General features: G+C 40.5%; 1 protein-coding gene across 9 annotated transcripts in view; it reads left to right on the top strand.

Annotated features, from left to right (window-relative positions):
- Positions 1 to 5,237: 5,237 nt before the first annotated feature.
- plcb1l (phospholipase C beta 1-like) overlaps positions 5,238 to 23,757 on the top strand; it is a 78,826-nt gene continuing 60,306 nt past the window's right edge. For 4 of the 9 annotated variants that reach the window (XR_014124473.1, XR_014124474.1, XM_081717223.1 and 1 more), the window contains exons 1-2: positions 5,239 to 5,626; positions 8,663 to 8,740. Coding sequence is in view for 4 of the 9 variants with exons in the window: in XM_081717223.1 (XP_081573349.1) it covers positions 5,528 to 5,626; positions 8,663 to 8,740 (177 nt within the window). In the remaining 5 variants the exon portion in view is untranslated. Of the gene's footprint in view, positions 5,627 to 8,662; positions 8,741 to 20,295; positions 20,566 to 23,757 lie in introns of those variants that run through there. The other 5 variants (XM_027028832.3, XM_027028753.3, XM_081717227.1 and 2 more) reach the window with 3 other exon arrangements.

Here is a 23,757-nt window from a genome sequence, read left to right as displayed (position 1 = left end):
TATTAAACACTAGACCATAATGAATGTTACCCATCTAAAATGACAAGTATGATAAGTTCCTTTAAGCACTTTAAATTCCCTCAATACACACTCAGTGGTTACTTTATTAGGTACATCAGCTTACCTTGTGTATCCAGTGCATTCATTGTATAAAGCATATAAAGATGATGAAGGCTTTTGATTGTTAGTGGACCAAACACAGAGTGTACAAGACACATAAAGTAAGCTGACTGTGGTATGACTGTGGTTGTCAAATGAGGTGGTTCCACTGTCTCCAAAAAACAATGTACTAATGTATCCACTCAGTGCCAGTGAGCAAGTGTAGAAGAGAGTTAAGCGGTCAATGTGGAAAGCACATTTTACTCCTTCAGCTGGAGTGAGTTGATAAATAAATTATTTTTTTACAATGTATTGTGTATTATGTATTATTTACAATGCATTTTATTACAGATAATACACTTAAATTTAAATGTTCCAAATATTTACACTTTCAATCATTCACTCATTGATTTTGTTCTACTCACAGAAATAACATTTTTGCAAAACCTCTATCACTGAAGAATTCTCATGAAAGACATTATTATCACTGTTCATTCCATCTTCTTATCTTCTCCTAAGCAGTGTTGCCATTGATTATACAGTAGACGGTGATAAAAATCTTTTTGTGTGTTACATAATACCATTCAAGCAAGTAACAATGGGGCAACCCAGTTCATCATGCTCAGGAGGAAGCCCCCTAAAACCCCTACCGTGGGTCACATCTCAGGAACTCTCCCTAAACTACCTTCAGTAGCAAGAATATCACTTGCCCAAACTTGTTTAAAGGGCAATCGCAACTTCCAAAAAGGGGAAGGAAAAGTGTTTTCACCGAACAGTGGGAATTAGTGGAGATAAAGAAGGATGAACTACGGCTGTATTCAGGATAACTGTAAGCTTAAATTTAAAATTAGAACTTAATTTTTGGCAAGCAAGCAACTACAGAAGTCAGCAATTGGACTGAAGCATAACACTGATAATTTAGAGTTCTTGATAATTTTTACTACTAATTCTATTAAAATTGTGCCCTTAGCTCAGCTTTTCACATTGTAATGTCAAACAGAAAAAGAATAAAACCTAAAACTATAGTGTGGTGTGACGCTTTTAGCAGGAAAGATCTAAGCATGTCTTGGACAGATTGCACATACTCATCAAGGTAAGTCCAAGTACTCACTTTTTATTAAATGTGCACAACTAGAAATTAAAGAAAGTATTTCTAATCTTGATAGCACTTCAAACAGCACCTCATATAGTGACACTGCTCCTTAGCAGGCTCCTACTGCACCCACACCAACAGAATTCGTCTGTTTCACTAACTCACCTGGAAGCCACAAGGCTGCATAAACAGCAAATCTGAACCCCTATATATTCACCACTGTCCTGTTTTATACCCTAAGTACCCCCCTAATCAAAGCCTTGAATAAATCAAAACAGGTAAAAGTGTGTATAATGTAGTTAGCCTATAACCCTTAAGTACATATGTAACATAATATTTAAATGCTGATTTACTCATCTTTACTAGTAATTAAACATTTATCTACTGCTTTATTTACTTTGTGACTTGGAGAGACTGTGGGGTCCCAGGCAATAACCCTATTAAATAATCAGAAATCATCAAAAAGCAGTTTCTAGGAGGCTGGCTATTGTCTCAGACCATTGTCACCATTATACCTGTTCTTTTCTTGTCACAGGATAACTTTTAGCTGGACTTCTGTCGCACCAACCAACCCTTAGAAGAAGACATATTGTTGCTTTGCCATTCCTATGGAACTAAGGTAAGTACACACATATTGGGATGTGGTGCACTACAACAGTCTGCACATGTTGGTTCCCACTTGTATCATCACATATATCAAAAGCTGCCCCCCCATCCCAACACTTCTAGGTGTTGTATCTGACCTATACTTGTTTTACCTGAAAAGGCCTGTGTCAACTGACATTGCCCCCTTTTGAACCTAAACTTGACAAGAGATTCAATTACAAGTACTATTGCTGTTATTTAAAAAATATATGCTTATATTACCATTAAATAATAGTTTTTTGCTTCCATTCACAAAGTTTATATTCTGCAAAATGCTGTTTGATTTCTGATTATTTAATAAGACTTTTTCCTGGGGCCCCACAGTCGCTACATGCACCTTTGTCACTACCATAGCAGCAAGATTAAACCTGAGTCCAGCCTCCAGCCTGAAAGGAGCCTCCTCCAATCAAATTGGAGGTGCTGATGAGTGAAGGGGAAATACCTCATGCTAGCAGGCTGAAACAGTGAGAATATCAGTGTAGTACATGCGCCACCCCACAGAACCAGGATGGGGTACATAGTTTCTTGGCTTCATATTGCTGCCATTTCAAGCTGCTGAGAGCGCAAGAAATGGATCTCAAAGTTACCAGTGCTGCAGGACTATCTCCTGTGGCAGATGCAGCTACCAAGGCTCATTGCTCCTTCAGTGGAGGTAGTACTTCCTAGTCAGTTGACATGGGAGCGTTAGGCACCACAAAGCGCATGTGAGTGAGTGCTGGACTACATTGAGGCGGCTACAGAAAGAGTTCTACTGTGCCATCTGGTGGCAGGATGTTGAGCTATACAAGGAGTGCAATCTGGGGGGGGTCTCAATGACTACTTCCAACCCCTCCACACCAGTGTTGAAATGAAGCAGTTTTGAGCTTGATCTTTGACCTTATGCTTGCTGCTATCATTGAAGTCACTAAAAAGGCGACCAACCTACAATGTATTTGTTTAGTCTGCCAGATAAGAAATAAAGTCGCCATGCACCAGAAAGTATCCTGGTTTGTCATGTCAACATTTGTGAAAGATAAATTCCTAAAAGGTTTGCTAAGCTAACATCTCTTGCATGCCTCTAGCGAATAGTTACTTCTAAGTTAGAACTCTAGCTAGACTTCATTCTGTAATGTATAACTCTATAACTAGATATTTTTGTGACTGTGTGAGACCTTAACAGTGTACACCTTACACCAAACACCGTTGCAGTGTTGATTTCACTGTCACACTTTTTAATGTCAAAATAAAATCTCACGTTTTGCTAGAGTTGTGGCACACTCACTTCATCTAAGTCGATTGGTGTAAGGTGGTCCAGGTGTATTAAGTCTTTTTCTCATCTTGACGTTTTGATAAAATGAACCAACTTTAATATTATCATGAGTTTTTAGTCTTGCCTTATTCAAATAGTGATGTGACAACAAACAATAGTTAAGATCTCTCCAGAAACAAAGAGAAGCAGCCAAGCATGCACAGGAACACCTCTGGCAGGTAGATGAGAGACGTGGCGTAGACTCCTGAGAGGCTTCCAAAGCCATTGGTTCAAATCACTGCACACACAAGAGCAGCTAAGACCAAAGATGCTTCTGTTTCTGCTCCATTGTTCAACAATTTCTCTCCTTGTAAATTTCCAACAGGAGCAGGTGGAGGAATAATCTCAAAAGGAATCTAGTTGCAGCCTTGCAAATAGTGACCTAGCAAGATCGCCAGTCTTTGCAAAATAATAGTCTATTAAATGTGAGAGACTGTCAGACTTTAGTTTTTAAATGTCTTGTATAGTTAGCAAAATGTATTTGTGTTACTCGTACATTGGCACCATGGTAGTAGATAAGATGGTGAAGTAGGTAGTCTGGCATATTGGGGCCCTGGAGGAGCCACAAAGTAACCAGGACCAAACACTTGTCGCAGAAAAAGTTTGTCACTACCTGGCAGAGATGTTTACGAATCAAGTCAGGTGTTTCGAGGATGTGAGTCCAAGTATGATGTCTCTGGATAGGAGTTCAGTCTCATGTAACATGAACAACAAAAATGTTTGAGGTTGCTGATCGCATAAACTAACGTGTATTCTCAATCGCAAATACAGTGCCTGAGTCGTGCATTCTCAGTAGCCAATACAGTGCCCGAAAACTAATGTGAACTTTACACTGGTTAGCTATCAAGAAAAATGCCAACCACCGCACACAATCTTTACCCGCAAAGCGACGTAGCTAAAGGCCAGAAACTGCATAAAATTATATGGAACTTAATAGAAAAAGATTTTAACTATCGGTTCGGCTGGCTAGCATACTTTTTTATCCAAACTACAAGAGCTAATATGCTCTCCATACTAACATTTCGGTGTGTGTTTTATAAAAGATGCTTTATAAAATTCGACGCCGTTTTGCCCTTGTTCCTCTTTATGATGCTGCAAAGTGTTGCATGTAGCCCTCAGACTTTGTTCAACTGACTCCAGTTTTTGTACTCGTGGGTTATGATTTAAAGGCGCTCGTTGTGTGCGCATACTAAATTTAACGTCAGTGTAATAACCGAACTGCAAACATAAGTTGAATAACATAGTAAACAATAAACAAACAAACAAGCATTTATTTAAGTTCGGAAGTGACAGGTGACGATGAGACAGAACATAAGCTTTATTTACACGATCGGTTGGATTCTTGTGTTTTCCCCAAACTTAAACTTCACGTGTAAGTTGCAAGTCTTAAGTGCTCCTCTTCGAGTCTTTGACTGGAGTCTCCATTTATCCAAGCACGTGGCCGTGAAATACACTCAGGGCTCTCTTCACCTGCAAACCGATGCAATTTCACACTAAACAATCAGCTGTCAACCTCATCAGAAACTGAAGTATCTGCCCCTGGTATTACTGGTCCCATGTGTACTTACTGGACAGCAGTAGCCTGTATGAATCCCCAGTTTTCGTTTCATCCATGTTCAGATTTACGAGAGAGCTGCACAGTGGGTCAAGCATTCGGCATCCACCAGACCTTGACACCTAACATTTTTATTTACTTGGAGAAGCCCTTGTCTAGAAATTTTGATGACACAGTTATAAGTAAATACAGAAGGCTGGCTTTATCAAAATAACACAATTAATTAGAAGCGCATATGTATCAGCTTTTATAGGAATACAGTGTTGCAAAGGCTAATTATGAAATAAAATAGGCTTACAAAATGCTACTAGAAATGCACAAGAGGCCAGTCCTTACAGAAATGCTTTGAGGTAGGCATAAAGGTCTTCAAGGTTCCGTAGAGCAACAGAACATTATATTTAATAATCTGACCTGTAAAATAAAAACAATATATTATATTTGGTATATTTGCATAACGCGGATGTGTGTGCCCTTACGCAGGGTGGCGCTAGATTACAATATGCCGGACCTTCCTCGGCTCTGACTCTTGATAAATGGAGGAGCATATTAAGTCCTTCTTTAGTTCTTAACTCGTGCACATAAGAGTGAATCCCAAAACTGTAACACGGTTTGTCAGTTACCATCCGTGGTCCTGGCTGGTCACTACCCAACTAAAGCGCGTAGAACCGATACGGCATGGGGAAGAGAGGACTTCATTTCCAGATGGACTGGAATTAATCATCTAGTTTTTTTTTTTTGTTGTTTTTACTTTTTTAAAATAAGAACCATTGTGGTTAAGTTTATTTAAAGACGAAGAGGAGCTACATTTCTGTGCTTGCTGTGCTTTCAGAAAAGTACATGTGCCCAAATGGCAGGGGCACAACCAGGAGTTCATGCGCTACAGCTTAAACCTGTATCGGTACCGGAGAGTCTGAAGAACGGAAACAAATTCATGAAATGGGAGGATGTAAGTAACCTCTGATAAATTCAGCATTTAGGCGGAATTCAACAAAGCAGCACATACAAGAGCAGTCGATGCTGTTGTGCTCATTGCAGCAATCTACTTAGTATACTATGGAAACTCCACACAGGATATTTAATTACCATCGTTATATTTATATATTCTCTGCATTTAAATAAAATGTTGCACCTTGCGTGCTACTCTGCACGATGATTAAAGATGGCAGTTTGCTATGTACTATATATTTATTTGTTAGTTTAGGGTTGTGTTTATGTTCATTTCCGATGTTCAGGAATGTCAGATTGTAAAGTGGCAGCAAAAGCTGACAACTGAATGAATAGCTCAGCAGATGGGAGACAGCCTCTTATGCAATCCGGTAGGAAGTTGTAAGTCGCAAACAACCTTACTTAAAATCAGTTTCTTGCTGTCAAATTGCTGTTGTTGTGTTTGTGAAATAGTATATATTCGCCACTCATTAAAACAATGACAGCTTCTAACGTTTTATACTTTTGTAAAAGAAAGTCATCAAAAGGAGAAACAACTCAAGGGTTTACATATTTTAATTAGGTGGACCTATAAACATTATGACAGTTGCAGATCTAAAGAAACATGCGTAGCAATAAGGGTGAGCAGAATCGCATTCATTGGTATTCTATTGGAGACTTTTTTCACCGCCGTTCTCCATAACCGAACATAAATCATCGTAGAGCGACGGCATCTTGAAAATCTCGCAGGTTTATACTGCCCCTTGTGTACGGATTATGCTAGTAAAGATGGTATCCAGTTGTAATTTGCGTGAATTCAAAACTTTGTTTCTACATTTCTTTGAAATTAATCTGAAAATCTGAGATGAAGCAGCAGAATTAGTTTGCTTACACATTGAAGTTTACTTTGTCTATAGAGATCATAGAAATCATTAATTCATCAGAAAAAATAGCAAAACAACACAGGGAAGTCTTAAATATTTAATGCAAGGTTTACTTTCCCTTCCCACTGCCGTTTCCAGAATGTGTGTGTGTGTGTGAGTGTGAGTGAGTGAGTGTGAGAGAGAGAGAGAGAGAGAGAGAGAGAGAGAGAGAGAGAGAGAGAGAGAGAGAGAAGCCCTGACCCTCAGTCTTTGGGGCTGAAGTGGTAGGCTGTGTTGGCATGGTTCATCCCCTGGCACTCAGCACTTTCCCTTGTTTTCCCAGCAAGGCAACTGAGGTGTGTGCGGGCCCTCTTATGGCCCTGCTCCAAACCTTATGTCCAGCAGCCCTTTGCAAAGTTCCCCCCTTTTCAGCCTTTTGTCCAGTTCACGCCTTCCTCGCTGTCCACCCTGTACCGACACCCATGTTTTTGGCTTTTTTTTTTTTCTGTTCTGTGAAAGGTGTGAGAAGGGGATGTGTTTACATGTTTACATGGGCCCAATGTCAGCACAGATTGATGTTCCTGTGGGATCTTTTGAAATGTATGGCTTTTCAGCTTTGCAAGTGTTTCCTGGGCTTTCCAGCTCCTGTGCTTTGGGGTTACACATCTAATATCTTGCCGATGGCATGCATTTTAGTGTTGTTTTATTTATATAAACACACACACACATACTTGCCTACACATGTTGCACACCATTATCACGTTAAGCAAAATGAACCACATAAAGACATTATGGTAATTGTACATTTATTGGGATAAAAAGATCATTAATGTGCTTGTGTCTGCAGTGTTTTCTTCATGTTCTTAGCTTGCTCTCAGCAGAGTGGTCAGGTCCAGCTCTGTGCCCATACAGATACTGGTAACACAGGCTGACTAATGTACAAGACGGAAAGTGAATTGTTTTAAAACCACATGGTGCTAAGAGTTGGCCCATGACATTTCCTTTCGTATGTTCCACCTCTGAGAGCGGGTCCTCATACAGCCTTCACCAGCTGCAGTCCAGCATTCTCTGGGGTTTTGGCTATTCAGTGCCTTCCCAGTACCAAACAGCCTTCCCAGTACACAGCGCGACAGCAGTAAGGCTGCTTTGAATTTCCTTGCTTTGTTTGTCAGAAGGATCGATTAACTCAACTCTCGCTTTGTGTCTATCTCTTCTTCATTTATTATTAATTCAAACTTCAAATATTATTAATTCATTTATTTATCTCTTCTTCATTTATTTTTTTTTTTCCGAGTGTGCAGGCAACCTGAAATAGAATAATTCACAGGCCCCCTGTAAGAAGCCTATGTGTACATTGTCATCTACATTTAACGCAAGAAACTGAAGGATTAAATTCCAGCAGCGGAACTGGATAAGGTCGACACTTGTGCAGCCTGGTCACCGGAATGCCTTAACATGTGCTCATCTGAAATACTACTGCTTTTCTTAAAGGTGGAAGCCTTCTTTAATTAATTCCATGTTAGACTCAAAGTAAAAGACTTGTCCCACCCACATGCAGTGAATGAGGTGCCTATGGTCATCTTATAGCTGCTATTCTCATTCATCTTGTAACAGTGAGGCTCAGCATTTTGAATCACTGCTTGGTCTCAGCTCTGTTTTGTTTCAGCAGACAGCTCTTTTCAGCACTCACTGACGTCAGCCCATGCCAGAAAAACGGCATCATGCTGTAGCTAATCTTCACGTTTGTAACTTGCTCTGGTACCATTTAGCTCTTAGTAAACATCCCCGTCTCCCACAGGACACAACAGAAAAATAAGCAGTTGTTTTTGAATAGAAGTATCCAATAATCCAATAAGTATCCAATCTTCAATTGCTGTGTAAAGATGCCTGAGGGATATTGCTCTGTGGAATGCCATAACACAAGATCTCTTGTGTCTTTTCCATGGGATACCATATGACAAATCACACCAGGCTATGTATTTCACTCCCAGTATGCTTTGTTTCACAGGAACACAAGACTCTGTCCTTCTCTTTCACATACCCAGATTGATCCTCATAATTTCTCCCATTATTGAAAAAGATTTTATTATTCTCAAATCTTCTTTTGTGTAGTATATAAGATTTACACAAGTGCCCATTTGACAAAATGTAAATGTAACCACTTTCTTTATATTGTCCTCTCTCTGTGCTTGTAGGATTCTACTATTGTGACTCCTGTAACATTACAGGTGGACCCCAAGGGCTACTTTCTGTATTGGACTGATCAGAATAAGGTAAGAGCCTGATGTTGTTTGTGAACAATTTTTTGCAATTCAGCTTTATACCATGGAATGATTTGTGTACCTGAAGAAAACAGCGATTTCTTCCTTAACCCATACCTCCTAGCAGGGTGGATCAGGAAAGCTTGTAGTGCTGGAGCATGCTGCCCTGTCTCCCATGTCAGGGCCTGATCCCCTGGGCTATTAATCTAAGTACAGGCAGTAATGGGGCCAGTTGCGTTAGCTAATCAGAGTGCTGAAACACAGACTCTGGGACTCAACCACTACATAGATTTGCTAATGGGGAGAACTGTGTCATTACAGATTCAGGGCTTAAGTCTGTATATGCTATAATCTATAGCCACCTTGAGCTCTGGAAAGGTGCTTTATAAATAAAACTTATTTTTATTATTGTTGCTGTTATTGTCTAGCCTTAATTACTTTCTTGTTTTTGCTTTACATACACAGTGCAGAACAGTATACTATTAGCACTGGTCCCCGGCACATTAAAGGTTTTATCTAGGTTTGTTATAGTGTGCACAATGTGTTTCAAAGGTACAGCACACTGGGTTGTGTTGCAGCCATGAGGCTGTAAATCTATCTAGTTTTTAAGTAACACCTCACCTTTCCAAGAAACACTTCTTAATTTGTGCCTAGCCTGGGTGGGGCTAGTAATGGCTGGAATACTGACAAATGTATGCTGAAGCCATGCTACCATTACTTTTAGAGGTTTATAAATAGATGAGCCTTATAAATAGACTTACAGATAGATGAAGAAGACTGGCTGCTGGCAGGAATGATCAGGTGTTTGATTTCTGCTCTTGGCTGTGCACATGCAGTACAGTCCATAATTAACTGCACAATGACAAGGTTTTTGTAGTTTGGCCTCTGAATTCTACTACATTAGATCTAGAATCAACTTTTTTAGATTTTTTGTTATACATAGTCCCCTCCATATTTCAGGAGACCAAATGTAAATAGATAAATTAATATAATTAAAAAGGTTTTGTTCAGTAGGCTTACATGCTTGCAAATGTTAGGTAATCAATCACTACCTGAAGTTTTCAATGTAGGAATACAGATCCAAAAATTATCTAAAATGTGATCTGATAGTGAGAGGATATGGTTGAGTTCATAGAGGCATATCAAGGTGTGTGTGTGCGTGCATGCATGCATACCTTCCTGAGAAAGAAGGAGGCCTGATCCTGCCCCCCTAAAGAAGTTGCTAATCGTTTTGGTGCTGTGAAAGGCCAATGAGTAGGGCTGTCCTCTGAGACAACCCAAAGTGTCTGAGCACTTTGTTCATCACTCTGTCCTGTAGGAGAGACAATGAGAAGGACATTATTCTGAATGCTCAGGTTAGGTCTTCTGTCCACCCAAGTGTCTCTTTCCAGATCTTTGCTTGTACTACATCCTGTTAACCATGCCTAGACTCATTGTTGTTGCTTTTGGACCAACCACCATGAAAATAGCTATCTATTTAAAGTGAATCTGTCATGGTTGGCCAGTCATCCGCCAAAGAAGACACACCCACTTTAGATAGGGCCGGTCCTACAACCTTACCTCGTTCCCGATAACCGGAGTTTTAATCAATTACACCTGTGCATACGTGTCTTTGCTATTTAAACCCACAGGTCTCTGGAGAAGGCGCTGCACATTAGTGGACTAGGCCAGACGGGAGACTCATCCCGTGCATCGCTTCCCCAGATCCTCATATTAAGAATACTTGTTTTTTTTTGTGCATTTTGTGAGTGTTTTCATTTGACCATGGAGAATAAAGACCTTGCCTTTCACTTCCTCTGTGCCATCGCTACCGTCACAGAATCACATAAGCTAGTTCTCAAAATTAATTTTGAGTTATTCCAAGAGTATCGGTTCACAGATTTGTTCACTCATATCAGGTAGACTATGGTAGCACTAGATGTTGAGTTGGTGAGATCGTGAGATTGAATGCTGCTATGAAGTTGCATCCATAGTAAATCCTGATTGGCCATTCCTGGTTCAAGAGCTGCAGCATAGAAAAGGCCCCAGTGGAAGCTATTCAGAGGCTGAGGAGGTGAACCCATCTGGAGTTTCACACTCCAGCCTAGACCTATTTATTTTCTCTTGTATCTAAGTGTGTTTGCAGGGGGTTGTGTGTGTGTTCCTGGTGTCAACCTATACAATGGTAGGATATATATTCACCCGCTTGATATGCAGACTCTCGAGTTCACACAGTATAGGCACTGAAACACCAAGACTACAGGATGTAAATTTATGTACAGATGTACAACCATATATGCATCTATGTGAGTGTATGCATTTGAATTGGATTGCATTGGGTTGTTTTTTTGTTTTGTTTTTTGTTTTTGTGTGTGTGTGTGTGTGTGTGTATGTGTGCCTATAGCACTCCTATGGCCCACTGAGCAGCTGCATTCCTCAGATTCTTATGAAACTGTGTTGTGTTCCACACTTGGCCTCTCTCAGGTCCAGTTGCCCCTATGGCCCTGACCTCCAGCGGCACACACGAAGCTTCCCCTCTCCTCTCCCACTGGAGCTCTCATCTGCTTCACTGCTTTCATTCACATTGAGCTTTCATACAGAGTTATTGATGAACCTTACTATCACCAGGTCTAGCAGACAACAAGTGTACTTCCTGTGCCCTGAGACAAGGACACCCAGGCCTAAAAATGTTAACAAAAATGGCTGTTTGTTGGCATGAAGTCAGCTTGTCCAGGGCGGGCCATGGTTAGCAGGGGTCTGGCTTACAAACTGACCCTGCCTTGCAGTGTTCAAGTTTGTGCCTCAGATTCCCATTTCAGTTTTGTTGTGTGTTTTCTCAGTAGAAGAATAAAGGGGGCTGTTTAAACCACTGCATGATCTACTCCTCGAAGAGCTTCTCTCAAACATGAGAAGTTAGCAGTGATGGCACTTACAGGGTCATAGGAAAATAGATTTTTACTGTAAAGATGGCTATAGTAGCGATGTTTCACAGAATTCCTTAACTTGTTGTTTGTTTGTAAGTTATAAAAAAATAAACAGTTTATTAGCAAACACAAGCAAATTCTAAAATGTAATAACAATGTACTCTTGAGAGGAACAACTAATAGCTAATTAGTTAGAGTTCTAATATTAATTTCTTTTTAGCATTTAGTCATTAATCCAAACTGTGACTGAATCTTTATTATGAACTGTTTAATCACTCACCCCCAAGGCCATGCAATAAATTGTATATTAATCAAAAATACAGTTTGGTCTTTAGCCTTATGTAATCACGGAAGGCTTGATGTATTTAATCTTGTTGTATGTACAGCATGTTGGTTATTCCTCTCTCTAGTCATAAACAGCAATACTCCTCAGATAAGGGTTTTAGTACAAAGTGCTAACCATATTTTCTGGAACTGTTCATGATACCTGACTCAAAGTCCATGTTTATTGAAGTGTACTTTAGTTGTAACATTTTTTTTGGTCTAAATTGTGTAACCATACTCAGTACATGGACTTAATTTCAGAAAAAAAGGAGTTAAAGACAGGGATATGTTGACACAGGTAGTGCCTTCTCAGGACACAACTTTAGTGACTTTTACCTGTTTTATGCATGTTCGACCCTCACTGTTTCAGAGGTCACAGTGCTTGTCAAGGAATTACAGCAAGTGACTTTGTCAGCACCTTGGACTTTATCCCTGACCGTACTGCTGCGCTTATTGCTTTGTGCACTTGAGTGCCTTCGAGCCACTGTGGACAAACCGCTAATAATCAGGCACACTTCCCATCACTGCCGTCAGTGGACATTTGCCTAAAGCATTTGCATTCGACCGAAAACACCGAAGCATGAATGCAATCCAGTGTATGCTAGAGCAACAAAAGATCACAGATGCCTTGCACAGCAATATCTTTACATCTGATTGGTGAGAATGTTTTTTTACGGGGTGTAGTGTAAAATGGTGCTATTTGACTCTCCATGAAACTGAGATGGCTTAGAAACTGTTTTTAAAAATCTAACCTAAGTATGTATGGTTTTGAAGAAGACTCTTTATTCATTATCAGGTTTTATACTTAATTGAGTCACTGAACTGTTGGCTATAAATCTGTGATTTATGTATTGGGACGCTTTTAGTGGTGACGGTACATTGGCTGCTCTACATAAACATCTACAGCATAAAAAAGGAAAAAACAGTCAGAAAGCATTATGTTATATGGAGTATGGCTACACACGTCTGAATAGGCTTTTGGATGAACAACAGAAATAGTGTCTTCAAGTAATGTCTTCTGTACCATAACTTGGACACGAGCCTGGTTTCTGTTGCCGCTAACGGCTGTGCCCCTCACCCTCTTCTGCACTGCAATGAGCAGTGGGATGACTGCACTTGCCCAGGGCTGCACTTTTATCTGATTAGCCAGACAGCCTCTCCTTCTCTCACGCAGCATTATTGGAGTGGGCAAAGTGTAAGTGTTTATCCAATCACTTGAAATTGAAATGCACCTCCATGCTAAGCTAAGGGCACTACCCACTATTCATCAGTGCAGAAGGAGGGAGGGGAGGAAGCGGAAAAGAGAGAGAGAGAGAAAGAACGAGACAGACAGACAAAGGGGGGGGGAAGTAGACCTTGACTGAAAGCCAATATGTAAGCTTTGCACTTTTGCAGTTTTTTGTGCAGTGGTCAGATGTGATGTGCAAAAGACCATCACAATCTTGTTCCCTGGAAACAGTTCCTTTTTATTTCCTCTTTGGTGCACCACGCATCACATGTGCCATAGTTAATTTGTTTAATGAAACTATTTCACGCCGCATTGTGTCAGATTATGAGTGGGAGACAGTATGTTAGGGCTGCATTCTGAAACCTGACCTTTCTCCATGTCCAGTTATTATGATTATCAGTCAGGAGTCATGGAACTATTGATTGTCATGGGCAGCCTTGTGGGCAGTCTTTTAGAGTGAAGAGAGGTGGCTGATTTGAAGATGGACTGACCAAAACAGCTGCTACCCAGAAGGCTGCAGCTGTATTTTTTTTCTATAAAGACATTGAGCCTGCGCAAGTATGTCAGTCATATAGCTGCCCCTACTCACTGATTGTGGGAAAATGTGAAAGATATGGAATTTTCAATCTGGAGAGGATCAGCTGTGACAGTGTTCCAAGCAAGTCTCTTGTCTTTTGACAATTTAATTTATCCATCATCAGCTGACATGTAGACAGCAGGCCTCTTTAAGGTACTCTATTCACTCCTCTAGATTAGAATGAGATCTTTAGTAGTCACTTGGTAACTCTCAGGTTGAGCAGGACAGTGGTGGGTACAAGCAAATGTGTTTAGAAGGCAAGACACACTCACTTTCCAGAACACTGTTCCTGGGTTGTTCCATGAAGTAGAATATAAATAAGTCTATTGTAAATCATGTCCATATCTGTACAAAGAAACCTCTTGTTTGTATTACGGGACTGCACTCATCAATTGCAAAAAGCACAGTTAACGCACTGCCTCTGATCTACTGAATGAGGCTGTGCATGGTGCTGAGGGGTGCTGAAGATCCAAAAGCCGTGTGAAATCAAAAGAGCTTGATTTCCTCAGCTCCTTTGGATATTCAGATCAGGCAGCAGGCCACCAGAGAGCAGAGCTCCCTCTGTCCTCTCTGTTTCCAGAGCTGAAAAAATGAGCCAAAGACTATTCATGAAGAAAGCAAACTAAAGCAGTGTGAGAGCCCTGAAGCTTCCGTGCCCATGGAAGTCTGAATGGCGCTTCAGTTATCCACTGTTCCTGCCAGCCAGTGTGTTGGCTACTGGTTAGAGCTATATACAATACCACAATCCAGGAAGTCTCTTCTGGCATGTACATGGAGACTGAGGTTGTTAAGGAAAGCATCCATCAGAAATCTCGTGGCGTACACTGATATACTTGTTCCACTGCAGGGTGCAGTGAATAACAACCCAATCTTGCTGGTAGATGTGGGGAAGGAGTGGAAAACAGCTTACTGGGTAGGGAAAACCTGGCCCTAAGATACAGAATATGTTATCTTCTGGGTCAGCTGTTGCTTGCAAAATACAGATCAACTTACAGATCAACTTAAAATCACAGATGCAATTTTCAAGCTTGAATTACTTTATGGTGAAAATATAGACAAGATATGCCCAGATGGGTGTTTAGGCTTATGTCTTAAGTGATTAACGATATATTTGTTAGCTCAAAACACTTCAAATCTGAATGTATAGTTCTATGTGATATACAAAGGTTGGTAATGTTCTATTTATTTTTTCTTAAGTTTGACTAAAATGAGTCCAAAACTTATTATTTTGCCCTGTAATGCAGGAAAAATAGCCAGCTATTGCATCTCACAGAGCTTATTAAAATATTTATGAATATATTGTCCAGTGACAAAGGCCTGGCTTGTTAAAATTTTGATGTACAACATTCCGATGTCTCTTGCTAAATAAGTCAGATTAGTTGTATCCACATGGAACACACTGTCTTTCTTTCTATAACATATAGTCTATATCTCACCTCAGCTCCCATTGCCATCAAGTTCATATTTTGCCCCTCTATCTGTGCATGTGCATGTATGTCTCATAAAGCAGGTCATTTCTTTTTTGTTGTTATTCATGTTGTTTTGTTGTTGTTCATGCACTTCCCTAGTTTAGCTTCAGAGCGTTTCAATTTCTTCTTTGTCCAAGTTATTTATGTATTTTTAGATGCTAATAAGTCATTGATGTAAGTGACAAAAAAGCTGAGCTTGTTTCTCAGGCTCGTGGTGTGTGCTTCCTGAAGAGCTCATCGTTTGAATAGATTCAAATGTGCTCTATAGCATGGTCTCATTTTTTATGTTTCTAAAACAGATTTGCATATTATGCCCAAGACTGGTAACTGTTACCATACTGGTCTAAAATGTTTTTTTAATCTTTATGGTGATTGGCAATCTCTACAATTAATCTGCCTAGGGCAAAGTATATCCTTTATCTGTGATTTTATTCACAGCTGTTTCTGATTAAATCCATGGTGGAATGTTGGCTTGTTTGAGAGACAGTTGAGAAGCTATTGCTGAAAATCGGAAGAATCAAAAAGAAACTTCACAGTACAGTGATACATGGTGATAAATTCCTGCCCTGTCAAAAAGATGTTAGAAAAGACATGCTACAAAGTCTAAGAGTACCTGTAGAGTAATTTAGTTTACCACATTTTGCAGGCACTTTTATCCAAACCAACTTGCAAGTACCATTCAGGCAATTGAGGGTTAAGGGCCTTGCTGAGGGGCCCAACAGTGTGGCAACTTGGCAATGGTAGGCTTGCACCAGCAACCTCCTGATTACTAGCCCAGTACCTTAACTGCTCAGCGACCCCTGCCCCATTACCTGTATGAAGGGTAAAATGGTCATCCATCACTCAACCCTGGATGATATTGTGGTGATAATATTGTTTCAACAGGATAACCATAACTAGTAGCTGTATTGGCTTAATGATGTATTACAGTCTATGTGGCTGTGCAACTTCCTGGCCTCAGTAAAGAAATGAGCCACATTAGTGTGATGATAATGAAGAAGATGATGATGATGATGACTGAATGACACTGAGCTTCACACTGCCACCTTGTCTACATTCATGCTTTAAAGAGACTGCAGGATTGATTATTCCTGCCTTTTCAGACCACGTTCCTAACCTTTGATTAGAAAATAATGCTTTTGGGTGTCCCTGTTTGGCTCCTAGGGTCACAGAGCTACAGCCACTTTAGTTAAAGTGAACAGGCTCCGTCTGGAGCTTCTCACATGGTCAGTGCTACTGGTGGATTCAGAGCATTATCTCACTTTGCAGGGAGCATGCTGAAAGGTATGCTGAAGGTATGCTGAAAATAAGTTCTGATCTATGGTCCAGTAGATTGCATGCTGTGTTATGCAAGCATTTGAGCATCTGTGCTTTTAATATAAACATTATGTGGCATCAACAGGATTTTGGCACATGGTGATGCATGCTGTGTGAGAACTCTGCTGTGTCAAATGGTGGCATCTGTCGTCAATGGCAGATCTTGCAAATTTACTGATTTTCAAGGAATTATCTTCCACAAGAATGAAAAAGTTGAGTCGGATATGTTTTTGTTTGTTTGTTTGTTTTTGGGAAAACACAAAAAGAATGCTACTAACGTAATGGCAAAAACCATAAATAGCACAATATATATAATCTCACATACTGTAATCTTGCATAGTGCAACTTGTTTGAGTTTCAGAGGGTCTTGGTGAGCGTGATAAATTAAATATTTTCAAAGGTATCATATCTTCAGATTAATGTGTAAGGAATCAGTGCATTAATATATTCACTGGAGATTTTTATATTATTTAAGATAACATGATACTACCTTAACGGGTCGCATTCTGGCTATATTGCATACTAGCTTCAGTTACCTGTGTTCTTATTCCTAATTTCCCAAGATTGTTTACTCACTCAAGTTCACATACTTATCTGCTATGGAAAGCAATGACTGTATACATCCTGTTATTTATCAGGATATAGTTATAGTTGGAAAAACTACTAGAAGGTATTATCCTGTTGCATTAATTTATAAAGCAATTTTGTGTGAATACAGACATATGGTAAATTAAGAAGTTTTAATTCCCAACCACCATGTCTAATCCCCAAACTCATTTAAGTTAACTCTGGAGTGCTGCACTTCAAAACTGAAATGGCATTATAAAGAGTTCTTTTGCAGAATGTTTTTGCAAAATGGCAAAACTGACAGTAACCACTCTTTATCAGTTTTTTGCTGTAAGATACTGCATTGCTGTGTTAGCAATATATTACTATTTTCTCATTCTTTGCTCCATAGAAGTTCATGGGAGGTCATTTTTTAACATTATCTTTAACCTTATCTTACTGTGACCCACATTTCACAACACTGCCAACACTGCCAGGGGTTTTAAAATATAGTGAAACATGCAGAAAATAGTTTAGTTTATGGGGTGGGTTGTCCGTTAGGTCTGGAAATATACCAAATAAACTCCCTGACAAACTGGTTTCTTCCTCAGCTTTAGTCTGGAACAACAACAACAGCGTGTAATGACAGGAAGTTCCTGTCTGTGTGTGTTTGGGTCATCTCCCTGTTGTAACATTGTATGACTTGCCTTATGGAGTTGACTCTTTATTTGGCTAACGCTGACACACACTTTTACTTCACACACCAATCCCTGTTGCTATGATGTCACCACAGGTTTGGCACTGCTAACAGTTCAGTACATATGGCACCTATTTTAAATTAAGTTCCCCCAAATTTTATTTCCATGCATAGCATGATACTGCAAGAAAGTGGCTTTAACTGAAATGCATTGAATGTGTTTAATATTTTGTCATTATGCCCCTGAGGAGAATGGTTTATAACTTAATAACCATAAATATTTTTAATTATGAGCATGTTGGTGCCATAAAATGTATGAATACACAAATAGGGAATATTATGAGAGTTTAAGTAAAATCATACAGAAATATAGGCAAATCCTGAATCCTGTGTGCTCTGTTTAATTTTCATTTGAGAAAGAACAGTGCATTTGCATCTGTAGCCCAGGAGTGGGATGCCCTCAGATGCTCTATAAAAAGCAGCCCGATGGTAATTATCTAGCTATCATCAGTTATCAAACAGCAGGTCAGAGTGAAGAATTTAAGAGTTTTATGTGATGCCTTTGTGCGTGTTAATGTGCTCATGTTGTACATGGATGGAGTGTGCTGTCCATCCCATCCTAGCCTGGATGCCCCTATCCTCTGCTCTGTTTTCTGCCTTCCCTCCTAAGTATGTCAGAGATGTAGGTCACTCATCTTTTTTTCTTGTGTTCAGTCAATTCAATTTGGTAGAATGATAAGGATGTATCAAATTTAAACGCTGCCCAAGTGCTTTGAGGCAAGGCAAAGGCACTGGAGTCTGCCATACTTAAAATACCGGCTCCCCCGTGTCACTGTTCCTCGAGAGAGAGAGAGAGAGAGAGAGAGAGAGAGAGAGAGAGAGAGAGAGAGAGAGAGAGAGAGAGAGAGAGAGAGAGAGAGGCAGACAGAGAGCAGGCACATGGATCTGTCAGCAAATAGGTTGCTGATGGGCAAAGTCACAGAAAAGATAATGTGGCTCTATGATTTGATTATATTAATTCCAAAAGAGTTTGTAAGCACCATGCCATTGTAAAGTCCATTCAGATGTAGGCCTATAGCTTGGTAATGTCTAACCACTCTAAATGCCCAAAGGGCTGAGGACGATTTACCATGATTGAAATGCAACTGTGTCTGGATTACTTACACAAATCTTATTTCTCAAGGTATTTTGTGTCATAGCTCTGCTCTGCTATAATCCAAAACCTTATTCTGGTACAGTATGGGAGAATCCACAATCGTCTGCTCTCTACCTGAGAGCGATCTTCATTCTCTGCTTTTGTGAATATGTTAAGAGCGAGCGGTGTGTCTTCAAAGAGATTTTGTTCAGATGACTTTGTGAAATGCTTTGATTCTAGCAATGGAATTTTGAGAAGCCGTACAGCATGGGAAATGACTTTCTATTCCCTTACTATTTTCCTAGTTTCAAAAGACCCCTGAATCCTATTCAGGTGATCTACAATATTATTGCAGTAAGGGCGATATCAGAAATATTTCTTGAGTAGAACACACTCTTTCATCTTTTTGTATCCCATCAGTGTGTATTTATATTTGTAATATAGAACATTTGAGGTGTGTGGGCTTTGGCCTACATCTCCTGAACAGTAATATTTTAACTGCTCTTCTCAAACTCTAGCCAACATCTATTCTGCAAAACCTGTTGCACACATTGCCCTCTTGCAGCAAAAAGGTGTGTGATTTTTTTTTAAAAACCTCTCACACACATTAAACCTTTTAGTCAGTCTTGTTGCAGGGCTGTCTGTAATGTTTAGATGAGCCTGTGAAGTATGCAGTTATGATATGTATACCATTCAGATGGAAGAAAAAACATAGCTTTAAGAGGACAGACTTTGACCTTAGGGAAATGAGGACTAATCGCTCTTGGTAAGGGAATATAAAAGGGGATGCCTCTCCTAGGCATCAGTCTTAAGCTGGCAGATTGGTCTACAAAATGAAGTACCTATCCCCAAGGAAGAGGCAAGCAGAGCAAACGGATATGAGTGACAAGGACGTGCTTTTCCAATGACAGCGGACCCTGTTTAGAATCTTCTCAGCTCCCGGGACCTCCTGTCATTGACCGATGGACCGAAGGCATCATATTTGTGCCTTGCTGACAGTTTGTTGAAAAAAACAGCCAGGGCATCTGTCTGCATTCTTCATCCAGAGAGGTTGGTCATGAGAGCACTTACTGTGTGCCACTTGACTGATGGCCTTGTGCTTGACCTATGTGGGCCCACCCTGAGAATCAATCCTCTATGCACACAAGATGGTTAGCCAGTCAGAGAAAGTAGAGGCAGGGCTCGGAGGGAGAGGGCCATTCGTGCTCGTTATCTTATAGTGCATGGGGCAGCAGTGTGTGGGCAGGACTGATAGGCGTTATCAGGAAAGGGCCACTGGTTCACTCTGCTGATTTCCTCCAAGTCCAGCCTGTCCCTATTCACTGTTTCTGCCTGCTTTGCCGAAGGGGACATTACCGACACACAGGCATCAACACCAGCCTCTTATCTGTCATGGTGAATACACAACAGGTGACAACAGAGAGTCGGGGTCAGCTTTATGACTTCTATTGAACAGTTAAAATGAACAGTAAAATACGAATATCCTTGGCTGTGGTGCAGAGGCTACCAGGAAGCCACAGGATCTTGAGGCTGTGAGACAGAGGGTTCATTTCCTCCTGAGACCCTGAGGTCCTTCTGTGGTTGTGTGCTGCTCAAACAGTGAACCAGTGGAGGAAATATCTGTGACTGTCATGTTCAGAGGTATAGTCTTTCTCACTCGGCTTGCACAACAGAACTCATTGCCAAAGACAGCAGAGCACATACCACCATTAGCACTATTCCACAGGTTTCACTGCTCTCACATGTAGTCGCCAGTAGCCTCAGTGGGTTGCCCTGCATGTTAGATGCTCCGGTACCATCCTTAATGTCATCCTGCACACATTAGATGAGCTCATTGATTTACTGATGCAACAGATGGAGGATGTCAAGTCAGCCGGAGTGAATAATCCATCTCTAGCTGTAAATATGCCAGCATAGAAATAAACATTTATACTCACCTTTCACAAGCAGGAGCAGAAACCTGGAGCTCAGCCTTCCTTAAGTGCAGTGTAGGTCCTGTTTGGTCATGTAAATGGCTGTCCATTTGATTTGTAAGAACAGTGGAGGGTGGAATATTTTTCTCTCTCTCTATCTGTCTGCATCTCTGTTCGGGAGTTCACTTGATACCTTGTTTGACAGGGTTTATTTTGGACCTGCAGAGGGTAGGGAGCAGGGGCACATGTCATAGCTTTCAGGTCTAATATAGACCTTGATGCATGGCAGTGTCTGCCTGCTGTCTCTCAGACCCAACCTGCCTTGCTTCTGGAAAGAACTCCAATCCACTGTTACTGTTCTTCACTATGTTTGCTTCTTATATTCTCTCAAGGGAACTGGGATTAGGATAAAGGGCTGGAAGGTCTCGTTTAAAATGAGGATGCTATTTATTCTTTAGACTTCCACCATGTGCTGTGCTTAATGTTTACATTTACATTTTTAATTTATATTTACAGCATTTGGCAGACACTCTTATCCAGAGCGTCTTACATGTAAATATGAAATACATTTATTAGTATGACTGCATGTGCTCCCTGGGAATGCATCTGTCCATAATGTGAACGGGGGTTTGAATAGTAAGAAGTTGACTTTGCAAAAGCAGGTAATATTAATGCAACTCCAATGATGGTGACGTTTGCTGCTGCTGACTCAGTCGGCCCCCTCTGCTCACCGCATCTACACTGGCGGGTGGTGATAGATAGTGACGGTATTGAATCTAAATTGATTTGCAGCAATGCCGGGGCAAGGAGGTAGGAGTCGGGTTGGAAGTTGTGCATTACAATGCTGTGATATAACAGATATGGAGCCTTGTAGAATTTCAAGAGATACAAGAGTCAGTGAATGAGGCACTGTGCAGATTTTGGGATATAGGATTAATCTATGCAGAAAGATATACATGAAGTCAAGTACCCACCGACATCCCACTGCAATGAGACAAAGAGAAACAGCTTTTCATGAATCATCTTCATGAATAGCTGACACTGAATGTAAAAGAACTAGGTAAAATTAACTACTCCCAAAGTTGTAATTACTCCGGAATTTGATCCAAAGCCAAAATGGAATTTTCTTCACTTATACTCGCTGTAGTGCATTTGATGCTTATGAATGCCAGCAGGAACCAGGATGTTAGCCTAAATGTCGTCAATTTCTAAGGTAATGAGCGAGAGCATGTGACACATACACACACACACACACACACACACACACACAGTGAATGATTAGTTGATGAGAGCTGAAGGCCTCACTGTGCTACTCTTTCCTGAGGTGGTGAAGCTTCCCGCTTCACACAGCACGGCATCTCTTTAAACACACACTTCAAAGAGCAGCTTTTATAGTGCGGCTGGAAATGCTAACCTTTGACTCAAAGCATCTCCCACTGCAAACAGAGCCTGTTAAATTGATTTGAGAAGAGAAGGCTGCCATTTTAGATGTTTTAGTTCATTTCCAGTGGCAAATGAAGGCCTTTACTAGCTGAGAGCTTAAAGGCAGGCGCTGGGTACATCTGTTCAGAGAAATGTGATGTGTAATTTGTTGACATCAGCAAAGCATGTTTTAATTTGTCCTCTTGAGTGACTGGAGAGAGTGCTCAGTGATTTGGGAAATTTGCAGACTGGCTTAATCTCTGCATGACCTAAGTTAAGATAGAGAACATGCAGATGTAGGCATGTAGAGCTGGAGACTGTAGTCAGGAGATGAGTGTCTCTCTCTCTCTCTCTCTCTATCTCTGTCTCTCTCTCTCTCTCGCTCTCTCTCGCTCTCTCTCTCTCTCTCTCTCTCTCTCTCTCTCTCTCTCTCTTTCTCATGTACACACACCGCACCTACGGATTGGGTGATGTCTTGTGTGATTGCATGTGTGTGAGGGAGGGCACAGGAGAGGGAACAATCAATTTTACTCTCAGTGGGAAAACTGTGTTCAAAGACGATCTCTCAAAAGGATGTGCTCCAGAGGTTGTGTAAGCCTCAGCAGCTGATTGCAGATGTCATGCCTAAAATCTGACAGTTGTTTTAATTCCCTAAGTCCAAAGTTGTTGTACATTGTTCAGAACAGGGACAGAGATGAGAAGCTATGTGGAACCATGCTACTGTTTGGGCCATCTATCCTGCATTGTGCACCGTTACTATCACCTGTTCACTGAGATGTTCACCTGTTCACTGAGATGTTTTACGTAAGGGACATTGTATTTATTCAAACCTTTTCTACACCTTCAGCTTATTTATTTGCTTAAAAAGGTTTTTCAGTAACTCTTCTGGGTTGTAAACTTTCAAAACTTTGATTTGAGCGCTCTTTCAGTCAGATTTAACGTCTGCTGCCTATGAACAGCCTTGTATGGGGATCACGAATGCCAGTTAGTCATTCTTTTCTAACCAATGAAACGCTTGCAGAGATGTGAAGATTTATTGCTGCCTCTGGGGCTTGTTTGCACAACCAGTTGGAGATGCATCACTATAAAATGCAATTACATTTTTCAGGCATCACTGCAGATTAGAGTTGATCTAAACACTAAATCTGTATTCTAAGATCAGTTTCTTCAGCGATGTCAGCTTCACCCATGCTTCATCCTGTATATTAATGCTATATATTAACACCATTAACACCTGCATATTAATACCCATACTGTGTATTAATACCACCCAAACACACCGTTGATTTTTAGACATTCTCTTAGGCTTTTAGTGAAACAGACTGGATCCATGAGCCATGAAAATGGAACGTGATCTTACAAGCAGTAAGGCTCTGTTCTTAATTTCTCATTACAGGAGTGAGTACCAACTGGTACCAAACAGATTATTTGACTACTGTCAGGGAGCTAGTGTCACTATGTCTCTGACTGTCATGGTATGAAATACATAGAAGTGATG

The sequence above is a fragment of the Electrophorus electricus genome, chromosome 7, assembly GCF_041902795.1.
Source record: "Electrophorus electricus isolate QZ-2024a chromosome 7, ASM4190279v1, whole genome shotgun sequence".
NCBI classification, from domain to species: Eukaryota; Metazoa; Chordata; class Actinopteri; order Gymnotiformes; family Gymnotidae; genus Electrophorus; species Electrophorus electricus.
This window is presented reverse-complemented; position numbering and strand designations above follow the sequence as displayed.